The 12,538-nt window shown below is 44.7% G+C and overlaps 1 protein-coding gene across 1 annotated transcript in view; it reads left to right on the top strand.

Annotated features, from left to right (window-relative positions):
- Positions 1-12,538, top strand: part of LOC104130945 (cell migration inducing hyaluronidase 1) — a 52,705-nt gene that overhangs the window by 31,471 nt on the left and 8,696 nt on the right. Inside the window, exons 14-20 of the mRNA XM_009644051.1 lie at positions 2,569-2,638; positions 3,491-3,619; positions 4,319-4,404; positions 7,191-7,322; positions 9,303-9,338; positions 9,430-9,585; positions 11,112-11,292. Of these exons, the coding sequence (XP_009642346.1) occupies positions 2,569-2,638; positions 3,491-3,619; positions 4,319-4,404; positions 7,191-7,322; positions 9,303-9,338; positions 9,430-9,585; positions 11,112-11,292 (790 nt within the window). The remainder of the gene's footprint in view (positions 1-2,568; positions 2,639-3,490; positions 3,620-4,318; positions 4,405-7,190; positions 7,323-9,302; positions 9,339-9,429; positions 9,586-11,111; positions 11,293-12,538) is intronic.

Here is a 12,538-nt window from a genome sequence, read left to right as displayed (position 1 = left end):
TTCCCTACGTGTCCTGGCAGACCTGCCAACTGAGTTTAGATGAGGATTATAGAAGCATTTGCAACAGGAGAAGATTTCACAAGATCTTTTTGCCATTCTGTTGCCATGTAGAAAAAAATGCAGGCGAAGTATAGAAGAAACGCAACCAGCTTGGCTGCACAGTTAAGCGTTATAATTTTTATTTAGAGGAATTAATGGGTTCTTCATTAGCAGTAATTTTAAGCACAGGTTAGAGAAATGCCAATCACAAATACTGTAGTTATAGTTGACCCTGTAATAAGGCAGGATATGGACTCACTGAGCTCCTGAAGGCCATGCTAGCCCTCCATTCTATGATTTTCCAGGTGTCTTTCTGCCCCAAAATCAAGGTCCATAACCTAGGAATATGATTTAATTGCTGATTACTGGCTGTTCAGGGAACCTACTCATTTTGATGCATATCAGGCAGCTAATTATCTTTCTTTTTCTTCCCCCATCCCTCCAACTCTTCTTGAGAGTACTAAACTCTTCAAGTAAAACCTGTGTGCTTAGCAGCGAGGAAAGCAGATCCCCAGCTGTAGTCCAGGGAGCATAGCAAGTGGTCTGGAGAAGATCTGTGGAACCATGCTGTTTTCAGAGTGTTCCCCATTAAAATCTGGACACCAAGCTCACCTTTAAGAGTTTAAAATTGATGGTGGATCATCTTGAGGACAGGACCCCTGTGCAACAGAATGGGAGGTCTTTCATGGTGAAGATTTATCTTGAGACCACAGAGCATTGGTGCTGTGTTGAAGCTGCTGGGAGACAGGAACACTTCTGCCCATAGTCCAGATTTTTCTCCAGGGTTTTATTCTGCTGTAGTTGGACGGGGGAAAAAAATCTACACTAAAAAAGCGCTAATATTCTGACCCAGGAAAAGTCTATGAGAAAGTTTCTGGAGTCCGTCCTGAAAATGAGACAGTTAGAAGCTGATTGATGCCTAACAGCTAAAAATCTTCAGGGGATTTCCTTTATTTGGAAATACTCTCAAACTGCTGAGACTGTATCGGTATCACCCATCCTGTCCTCAGAACAAACTGGGGCTTTGTCCAAAGAAGCATATTTTTAGCTTTTTACTTTGGCAAGGGAACATGCAATGCACTTTTTCACATCTGTGTTTGTTTATAAATTACTCTTAATGTCTCCATTCATAAAATCAGAGTTAATCAGCTATTGTGCTCATTTTCCACCGATAATCCATTTAATCGTCAGAGGGACATATTTTCTGTCATTTAGAAGACTCTCAGATGAAAAAGCTCTAGGAAGGATAGGCGGAGATCTAATGAAAGGGTCCTACAGTACTTTGATCTGCGATGTCTTCCTTTATAAAAGAATTCAAGGTCTGATCAGAAAAAGTAGCTTGTTTTGCACTGGGCTCATCCTGCCTGTGAGTGCACGAGTGCACTGACTCTACCCCAGGCAGCAGCCAAGGCACCCAGCGCAGGGACGAGGGGCAAGCACCGGCTGCGGCTCCGTCGGCTTGGAAGAGGCAGGCAGGCGGCCGCTGCCAGGAATTAAGACAATAGGGGATTGTGCCAAATGACACAGTAACCTGCCCAGTCCACGTGGCTCTGAGGAACGGGATCGGGCTGAAAGACAGGTCGCTGTGGAAATAGAACGTCCTTGCCCTCGCCTGCGCGGCAGGAGGTAGTCTATAAATAATCTCAAATTGTTTCTTTCTAGGCCGGTCCCATGCCCAAAATAGAAAAATTTTGCTGTGTTTTCACGATAAAGTCACACAAACAGAAATTCATCTTAGGCCAGCAAAATCACTTGGCCTAAAGCCCCTGTGAAGTCCTTTCTAGCAAGATTAAAATAGGCAAAAGGGTTCCATAGGTTCATCCCCTGCAGGGAATCTCACCCAGCAAATTTAGGGAGCCAGTCTGCTGGTTATAAGTGCTGGATGTTTTCCTCCCAGAGTTCATGTGCCTGTTGGTTAATGAATGCTGTATGTCACAGGATGGACAGTGATGGATTGATCTTTCCTCCTTGATGGGAATCTCTCAGTTAAGAGTCTTTTACGTGCATTAGACAAATGGGGTCCTTTTGTCCCAAAAGAAATGCATAGGAGGGTGGGAGCAAATAAAGTTAATGAATCACAGCAGCTCTTGGAAAAGGCAGGTAGGGGGGTACACTTGGAAAGCCCTTAAGAGGCAATTTGTTGTGTCCCCTCATTAAACAAGTCTGTAATGAACCTGAGGTCTTATTTGGGGGCAAAGTTCTTTTCTGTGACTTGTGCTACAATATATTTACCTTATCATAAAACATGACTGACATCTGACAGCTTCATAGCAGGCTTGGAATTGCAGTCAAAATTCCTCATTTAATACTTGGGGTTTTAAAAGATAAGGCCATGCTCTCTGTCAAACCACAGAGGACACATGTGGTATGAGAGGAGAAAGAAAGAAAACACATTCCCTTTGCCCTCTAGGCAGGACCCTTTATCTGGGGAGTTATCAGCCCTGCCTGTACTGGGGGGAGTTGATCAGTGACTCTTGGGTGTGCTCAAAGTGTCATTTTCATGTTATTCTTTGTTTTCCCAACCTGCAGCGCCGTATCCACCTTCTGGATAGCCAACCCCCACAACAACCTTATAAACTGTGCAGCTGCGGGATCTGAAGTGAGTGCAGAAGTTTCTTATTTGGTAACAACTCAGACCGGTTACAGCTCCACAAGGCTGAGGCTCTGGCTGGAATAAAACTTGCTTCTGTTGCTCAGGCATTTTTGAAACTGCTAGATCGAGACATATATTAATGTGGCTAATGCTGCCAATAAAACATAACGCTTTTCCTTTTGCTCCACACTTCTTGTCGCTTGCTGTTTCTAGAGCTGGATGGCTTTAACAAAAATTCCCAGCCTTTGCACAGTGCGCAGCCTGAATAAATTAAATAAATGTGACTGCGGAGTCCCAGTGAAGTCTTTGGCAATGATTCTTTTGATTGCAGTACAGTAATGGTGCTCTGAAATTTCAATCAGCACTAACGCTAATTCCACAGGAATTCTTGGTCACATCAGGAGCCTTTATTTTCCTACTAACACAAATAAACAAGCAAACCAAGCCTTAAACAAAGAGATGCAGTCTTTCCAAAGCTTCCAAATACGAGTACCTAGATTTGGGCTCCTAGATATATTTCTAGGCAACTAAACAATAAATTTTAAGATCCGCGCATGCAGTGATAAGAGGACATCAGTGTATGTGTGTGTGTTACGGACTTTGAAAGTCTCACTTATAGCTTCAATGTAGATGCCAAAGCTTAACTTAAAACACCTTGAAGACGCAGGAGCGTGAATGCGAATGTACGTGCGTGTTAAACTCTTCGCTGCGTATAGTTATTCAGGTCAATGCTGCTAGCTGTGATTTGTCCCGAACTCTTCTGGCTTACGTCTTGTGGCTTTACTGATAAATCCTCGGGCTAATGTAGGCCAGCAAAGAAGTTCAAGCGAAGTCTCAGATGTGCATTCTCTTTCTCAGGAAACAGGCTTTTGGTTTGTTCTGCACCACGTGCCAACGGGGCCCTCAGCGGGCATGTATTCCCCCGGCTACTCGGAGCACATGCCGATGGGGAAATTCTCCAACAACCGTGCGCATTCCAACTACCGGGTGAGTCTGCACGCAACGGGAATGCTGCCCTTGAAAAAAACACCATTTTCTCCTTCCAGCTCTTTGGGTCTGCAAGCTATTAATGCCTGTGCTTTCTGTTTCACTGAAAGTTACTGCAAGCTTGTTTGTGTCTGCAGATAGAGCAGCTTGCGTGCTGGCGTGGGAGCCCTCAGAGTCAGCCAGCACCCACTTCACTTGGCTCTTGGGCATTCAAAGAGGCTCTTCCCTCTGCTCAGGCTGCCTCTCTGCTTCTGCATTCCTAAAATAGTGCCTCCAGGAGCATCTATTGGCAGCTCATCTAATTATAGGCCTCAACTGCCAATGTTAGCAATTAACTGAACAGCTTCTAGAGGGATAAATACGGGCCGCTGTGTCTAATTGTCTTCTCTTTACTTATTTACCCTTAGCATGGCGTGCTATGGGGCTGTGTGTTACTGAGTGCTTTAGACTGCAGCATGGTGTTTTTGTGTGTGGAGATACATGCATTTACAAGAGAGGTGCAGTTTCTGGAAATCTGTGGCAATTTGGGGGGGCACATGCAGGTCTGGCAGCCCTCTGTTTCACATGCTTCTAACAGAAGCAGTTCTTGGGATCGCGTGAGTGACTTTGGCTTAGAACCACTGGAGGTAGAGCCTGGAGATGGAAAGAACTGTAGAATAAATAAATATACTGTAAGATTGCATTTCTCTTTTCTTTTAGGCTGGAATGATCATCGATAATGGTGTTAAAACCACTCCAGCCTCCGCCAAGGACAAAAGACCTATCCTGACACTGATTTCTGGGAGGTAAAGTGTTTTGCACAGTTTGGTTTGGAAAAGACTTCTCTTACAGCACTGGCTGAAAGCTACGAAATTGCCCCTAAGGGAGCTGACAAGAATCATTGCAATGCCTGTGGGGTGGCTCTTATTGAGGAAAGCTCTTCACTTAGATTTACCACTTTCTAACTTCATCTGCTCCATTCCCCTTCCCAAGGGACTCCCAGCACCCACACCTTTCTGATTCTGTCCTTGCTCTTTAGTTCTGAGCTGAGCTGGCATGGATGTTACATCTGCTCTAGGGTGTTCCATTGACTTTTGGTTTTGTTTTTTTTAGCTAAGCAAGAAAATTAACTGCTGTCTTGTCAACAGCCACACGGGGCAGAACTTGCTGCAAGAGTTTCCCAGGAACAAGAAATTAAAGTATTTGCTGGGAATGCTGTTGATCTTCATTCACACTTTTAGGGCCTGCTTGAACAGGGGGTGCTTATGTGATGGAGCTCACGCTTTGATTTCAAATTTCTGTCTAGTTCCAAATCTGACACTGCAATAATAATTACAATTTAATACACAGAGCCACCCTTCATCCCTGCTGCTGTGCACAGCCTCTGTGTGGCGTAATGGAGTTATTTAGAAATACAGGAAACATATCCGCAGAGCTACCATGGTCTGGTGGCTTCTGATAGTCTCCGCTCTTTCCCCAGAGCTGCCCCCAGCGAGGAGGCTGCTGTAAGCAGAGGGCTTTTTGTGAGCGAAGTGTAACAACATAAGGACCACACTTGCACCCTTTTATCTCACTAGAGGTTGAGCCTGGCTCTTAACTTAGTTACCAACCTCAGGGAGAGAAAAGGACTTAAATATTCTCAAGTTTCATAGTTTTCTTTCCTGACAGACCAATTGCCTCCACTTGCACCCAAACCTGGATCCCCCCACAACTGGGTTTCTTGACAGAAGAAACCACGTAGGGAGGAGAAATCTGCTGTAAACCTCTGCTCAGCGGGGCAGAATGACAATTTTTTCCTTTTCTCCTTTCCATCTCTGGGGTGTTTGTGTCTGGTTGCCCAGACTGAGGCAGGCGTTGCAGGGTGGGATCAGTCCTCCTCCCCAGGGGCACCCAGCCAGCAGCTCAGATATCAGTTGTCCTGCGATCCGCATCACCCCAGTGCCCTGCCTAGCAGCTGATGCTGAAAGACATTCAAAAGTGAATATTATTTACATTATTTTAATGCTCAATTAATTGAAATTAGTAATTCAATTATATAAGTAACTGCTAAAACCAAATTTATTAAGAGCAGCGTGCTCTGCAAGTATCTCCAAATTTTCTTGGGAGCCTGATGCTGCTTTTCCATAAAGCTGAACATGCGCCTTGGGAAACTGCCTGCTGCCATAGGCGCAGTAAGTGATTACAAAAGGCAATTTGTCCCTTGCCATACAAGGGCACGAATGACCCCTGGAAGCCAAGCAATTCATAATGCAGCCGTGTTCATGCTCAGGGATTACCCACCAGCACCGGCTGCAGCTCAGGTTATTTATATGGTTTTTCACTTTTCATGTGTCAAGACAGAAAGACTGAGTAAGTGGTTATAGCTGGACTGGCTGGGGCAGATTTTGAGTTAGGCTGGGCCGTTACAGAGCTGGAGAGATTATTCTGCATTCTGTTACAGCATTAAATGTCTGGGCCAAATTCTGTACTCTGTAGTGTTCCTCCAGTTACACACGGATGTGAATGAAACTGGAATCCATCTCAAAATATCTGTATTTAACAACGCCTGGGGAATTCACGAGGGCTGATACTAAATCTCTCTCTGAAAGCAAATTCACATTCACAGTAATGAAGCTGCCAAAGCAATATTCATTTACTGGAATCCTATCAGCCCGATGCTCAGCTTTAGATTGATATGATGGCTTATTAAGCAAAGCACTATTGAATATCTGTTAGCGATTTGACAACTTGGCCTCGCTACCCATTGGTGAGGCATGAATTTTAATCTCTGAACCGTCCATTGCTGGTACTGAGTTGGATACTCATCTGTCAGGTTTTCTCAGCTGTGTAGTATGATGGAAGATGTTCCCTCAGTAGCAATAGGGAGAGCTGTGCCTCAAGACCAGGGAAATGACAGCGGAGCGCAGCATCACCACAGCGAGCCAGATCCTTGCTAAGATCCTGTGGCCCAAGCAGTCACCAAGAGGCAGCAGCTGAGGACACACATTGCTGCAGGTTCCACTTTTGTCTGCTTTTTTCCTGCATCAGGCCAATATTTCATCATACTTGAGAACTTCAGAGTTAATAAATTTTGTACATGTGTCCTGGGTAATGTATAGCGGGAATAGCGAAGGACATACTCTCAGCCCCTCTCCAAGATGTTTTAATTCCTTTCTACAGCAAGGAAAATTTGGCAGTGGTACTCGTTGCCACAGTATAGCCAAGGTTAGGAGATAAGAATGCTCAAAAGGGAAAACAAAAGGATATTTATCTAAATAACAGGAATGTGCTAAAGGATAACAGCAAGAGATTAAAAAATATCTCAGACTTTTGGGAGCAATAATAAACTTTCCATGCTTTCAGCAATATATCAGCAATACAGTGCTGGAAAGGTGAAAGGAAACTTGGAGTGGGTCTTTACAACTGCCTCGCCTGGACCGTCCTTCCCTTGGCAGTTGGCTCTGGCCATCGCTGCTTGACTACACACGCTACTTGGATGGACTGTTGTCCCAAAGCTGTTCCTGACTTAGCAGAAACCAGATGTTTAGCAGGGCCATGCACCGAGCATGGCTACCTTCCCTTGCCAACCTTTCTTCTCTCCTTCTGGTTTTAGATACAGCCCACACAAAGATGCTGATCCTTTGAAGCCCAGGGAACCTGCAATAATTGAGCGCTTTATTGCCTACAAGAATCAGGATCACGGGGCCTGGCTGCGGGGTGGAGATGTGTGGCTGGACAACTGCCAGTGAGTTTTGCCTTATTTCAACTCTCAGAGTTCAGCCTGGTGTTTATGGCGAGCATAGCTGTGGTTCAGACTATTTATATTGCTTTGCACCTTTCATATGGCCAAGATTGAAATAAAGATGAAACGCTAAGTAAACACAGGCATTATTTTGCACAAACACCACCTGCTTTGTCTGAACTGAAGATCCCTCAGATTGTCTCTCTGTGTGATGCTGACCAGCATTAAGAAATGGTCGCATGCACACACGCAGACAGACACGCAGATGCATATAACTAAAAGCAAAACCTAATTTTTTACATGAAAAACGAAGTGCTTTGAAAAGAAAGCAGCAAAATCCACCACTTTCCCTGGCTAAGCCTGGTCACAGATCAGTTTTATGTGGTTCGCTGCTATGCTGAATAAGCGAGTACTGACATAAAACTATGCATCACGGCAGCAAGGGAGAGAGACTGGGCAAGTGCATGTTGTGCTCTTTGAAGGCCATTTCCTGCGCTGGTCAGAACAGATATTTGTTTAACGCTTAAAAACAGATGATCTTCTACAGTTTCTTTTGCTGAGCCAGGCTTCTGATATCAAGCTTATTGAAAAAAGTGGAGAAAAAGGAAAAAGCTACTTTACAAGGCATATTGTGATAACCCTAGCAGGAATAGCTGGCACACCGTTACCCGGTGTCCAGCTCCCGGCCAGAGCTGCCCTACCTTCCAGTGACCCAAACCTCCTAAAGCAACCACAGGTGTGAGCTGGCTCTGGCAACCAGTCAGGTTGGTGAGAATGAGCCTGTAGCAGAAGGGTCAGAAATGCAATGAGTAATACTGTTTGTGCTTCTTAGGAACTTATGAACGAGTATCCAGCGCACTCCACGGCCAGAAAGAGCTGTCCTTGCAGATCACACTCATGTAATTTAGACATTTGCGTTGCTTATGGAGCAAATGCAGCGGATGGAGGTTGCTAAAAGACTGAGTACTTTATCAGTTTCACAGCAGCAAACCTATGCGTGCCTGGGAATTCGAGGAAGCAGCCATCAAACTGTAATTGTCTTTATAGCCACAGTAATTTCCATTTCTGTTGCTACAAAAAGACTTGTGTACTACATTAACAAAACAAGTGTTAATGTGGCATGCGGTATATAAACTACGGTGCATGTTTATGGGGCTGGAGAGAGGAAAAAGGAGGCGGTAGCGTGTAAAGGGCTGCCACCTACAGACAAAGCTGGGACAAAGCTGGGGCTTGCTCTGCTGCCAGATCTCCACTGGTGGTTTTGCTGAGATCGGTGACAGACATGTTAAGAGTGCCACTGATATGAAGATACCATCGAGACTTACTCATAGTATCATATTATTTGTAGCCTTGCTATAAGCAAGAGTCGTAGACCGACAGTTGTGATTTATCTCATCTAAAAGCTTTGGAATTTCAGCAAAATGGGTGGACATTTTAATCTCTTTCTTTCTTTTAATAAGGAAGATCTGATCCCTATCTTCCTGATGATGAAAGAGAAGCCAACCTTCTCTGCTTTTATAACATTTACTCTTGTAAAGTTATTTCATGGAAGCAGCATGTGATAGATGGCCACAGGGGAGCACAGAGGTGTGCACAAAGCAAAGCACTATCAAATAATAAAAGCTAGTTGGGGTGAGAGATAAGCATTATTTTTTTACCTAACAGTGAAAAGAGTGTGGTCATTAGACACAGAGAAAAAGCTTTATCAGACAAGTAAAGTGTGCCCAGTAATCACCAGTTTAACCTCAGCTTGGAGCAATCAGGTGCATGTCTGCTGCTTCATATGGTATGCGTATGCTGCAAGATGTGCCAAAAAAGATCTTCCAAAGCTGGACAGGGAACAGATCTGGAAAAGCCTGAGCCTCCCCATGAGCACTGCTCAGTAATGCTGCCCTCCACCTCATTGGTTTGGCTATTTTAGTTTGACATGATAAAATGAAGCAAAACCAAACCTCTTCTGAAGCATCGCTCTCCTCTTTGCAGGTTTGCTGACAACGGCATTGGCCTGACCTTGGCAAGGTAAGCATGGCACAGGTTGTGCTGCAGCCTGGGGTGCAGCTGGTAGGGGTGGGAGTGAGCAGCCCCTTCACCTCCAACCCTTCCCTCCTAGTGGTGGGACTTTCCCTCATGATGACGGTTCAAAGCAAGAAATCAAGAACAGCCTGTTTGTTGGCGAGAGTGGAAACCTGGGCACTGAAACAATGGACAATGAGATCTGGGGACCTGGAGGTCTGGATCACAGAGGAAGGACCCTGCCCATCGGCCCGTAAGTTCAGCTCAGCACATGAAAGCACTCACTGTTCCCACTCTCAGTGCAAACACCAGCCCAGTGTGGTTTCTTCAGTGCTGTTCAGTTTAATAACCATTACACAGAAAGGACTTGGTTTCATGTCTCCCGATCCCAAAGTCCTCACTGTACAGCTGCTGCTGGCAGGTACATACTTGCAGGCTGCCAAGACAGCATCAAACGCCTCTTTCCTTCCCCCTTCCCCTTTGCAAACAGAGTTGAGAAGACAGCAGGAAGGCTTTGTGCTAGCTGGGCACTTCTGTATACGTGGTCAGCAGTGGTTGAGCAATGTGGCAGGCCTCATCCAGGTCAGCTGCCAGGAAAGCTCATAGAAGCCCTTCTCTGGGCTTGACCTGGCCCAGATGTGGTCATAGGTGTCCTCAGAGCTGCTGTTACTATCGCTGCTGTGCTACAGGAATTTGATGCCTTTGTTAAATAGTTTTGAAATGACCAGTGAACTTTGTGTGTGGCCTCTTCCTAGACATTAGTCCTACAGATTGGTTTGCAAGTGCAATAATGTTTTGTTGTTATTCCTAAAAACATAATTATCCTAGCAGTAATCCTACAGTGAACAAACGGCTCAGCTAATTTTTGCTGCCATATTAAACACCTCAACTTTGCTTGTTGGTAGTGATACAGGACGCTTATTATTAACTATGGTAATAACAAAAACCCAATCTGCTATGACTCTCCTAATATCCTTTACCTAAATATATGAGGGCGTATCTCATCTTGGGTGTTTTCTGCAGAAAGTCAGAGGGACAAAAAAATGCACACGAGCAGACAAGTCTTGTCTAGGGGAAACCATTTGTATGAGGAAGGGGTCAAATTTATCATAAGTGAAATTTGAAACATCTTAGCCTCTTCAGGAGCTTAAGCATCTTGTTCACTTAATCAGTGTGAAAAATGGTGTCTTCTTTACCTTGCAGATGATATCAGAAGTGTTTTAATAAAGGTTCATTAGTCTGTCCCTTCACCTCTTTTCAACCCTATAGACTGCAAGACCTTTCCTTGTTTTCACATCCATTTTTTACTGCAGTTGAGTTGCACTGTTTCTCTCCAAGTTCCTCTGAAAGATGTGGTGGGACTTCTTTTAGCCCTGCTGTTACTTAGCCCAAGGAGTCTGCACGGCTCAGACGAGTTTCAGGTTTCACTGCTGCAGAACTCATTTCTATGGCAAACACGAATTTATTCATTTTTAGGTTAATGCTTTGGCATTGCTGTAAGTTCCTTCCCTGGAGGACCACAGACCAAATAAAGATGATCTGTTCAAACACAAGAGAACTTGAGCTGAACTTGCAAGGATAAGAGGACTTCACAGACCTAAAAGGAGGGAAATCCCTTCTCTTTCAAAACATGAACTCAGGAGTCATCCTAAGGGCTGTGAAAAATAAAAGCAGCTAAGAAACAAGTCCTGTGGGACTGTACATGTCTAGAATACATTCTCATCCTCATGCTAACGTGACATGACCAAGTCTCTCTGTCTTCTCCAAATGTGTTTTTAGGGATTTTCCCATTCGAGGGATTCAGTTCTATGATGGACCAATCAACGTCCAGAACTGCACTTTCCGCAAATTCGCTGCCCTGGATGGCCGGCACACGAGTGCCCTGGCCTTTCGGCTCAATAACGCCTGGCAGAGCTGCCCCAACAACAACGTCACCGACATTCATTTTGAAGACGTCCCTGTGAGTTATCCTTCTCAGAGAGCCCTTTTCCAGTTGGCTTGGAAAGGGGGTTGTGGGCAAAAAGGGTGTAACAGCCTTTAGGAGAAAACACGAGATCTTCAGGAGGCTGCCCATTGTCTTTGCCAGAGGTTTAGCAAAGAGGGCAGCAGCAAAGAAAGAGAAAATTGGGTGGGAGAAATAACAAGAAAATCCAATTCTCTGGCAGGTTTGCAGCAAACCAGAAGCAGGCATCAGTTTCAAAAAAATAGTGACATTCAAGTGGAGATCATTTCAATTTCTGTGTGTCTCAGAAACTGTTGCAATAGGGAGAAGAATCTGCCTTCTTACTTTCAACAGCAGTATGATACTAAAGCAACAACAGAGGGAAGTCTGTTGTGGAAGGTCTAACTCACCTAGAAGCAGAAAATACTGATTTGGGGAAACAGCCAGTGAAACTGAGCCAATGCTGGGTACTTCTGCAAGGTACAGCCTTGCTCCATGGACTCCGGTTCTGCAGACACAAATGAGAGCAGGACTCAGCCAAAAAGGGTCTGCCAAACTTTGAATTGCAGTATGAACTTCTGGGTGCTGGTCTGAACCCATCCTGGGGTCTGTGCTTTTGAGTTATTTTTATATTTGCTTGCACAAATATGTGCTAACAGGTTTGCTGAGGTTCACCTCCAGCAGCTGTTAAATCCAACTGCCAAACATTACAAACAAATAAATAAATAAAGTGGTTGGGACTGAAATGATTTGGGTTGCTTAGCTTTCAAAAAAATTAGCAAACTTGCTCGCATGTCAGGAAAAGTGCTGACTAGCGATCCTTGTGCCAAATGGGATGAGAAAGGCAGAATTCCCCTAAAAGTGTTGGTCGGTCACTCAGTCACATTGCACGAGGCAGGCTGGTGACATGACATTTATTTATGCTGGATAAAAATATCAGCCCGAACTTGCCTGAGCAGCCACTTCCCGGGGGAGGTTGCTGATTGTTCCCAGCATCAGTGTGACTTTATGTGGCTTTGGAACCTTAAAAATATATTGGCAAACAACGAGTGAAGTGGTTCTAGTGAAATCGCCCCGTCTCCTGAACCTTCCTCCAGAATTTTAAAACAAACTTTCTCACAGCTGAGGCTAAAATTCTGGTTGTTTTAGCCTTTCCCCCATGGTCAGCAGGGAAATTTGTGTCTGATAAATAAAACACACCTTTTAAGTGTGTGACCCAGCTCTACACTGACTTCACGCTTCATGACGAGGCAGTGCGCAGGCA

The sequence above is a fragment of the Egretta garzetta genome, unplaced genomic scaffold, assembly GCF_000687185.1.
Source record: "Egretta garzetta isolate BGI_Z169 unplaced genomic scaffold, ASM68718v1 scaffold287, whole genome shotgun sequence".
Classification (NCBI taxonomy): Eukaryota; Metazoa; Chordata; class Aves; order Pelecaniformes; family Ardeidae; genus Egretta; species Egretta garzetta.
The sequence above is the reverse complement of the archived record's forward strand: the minus strand, read 5'-3'. Positions and strand labels throughout refer to the sequence as shown.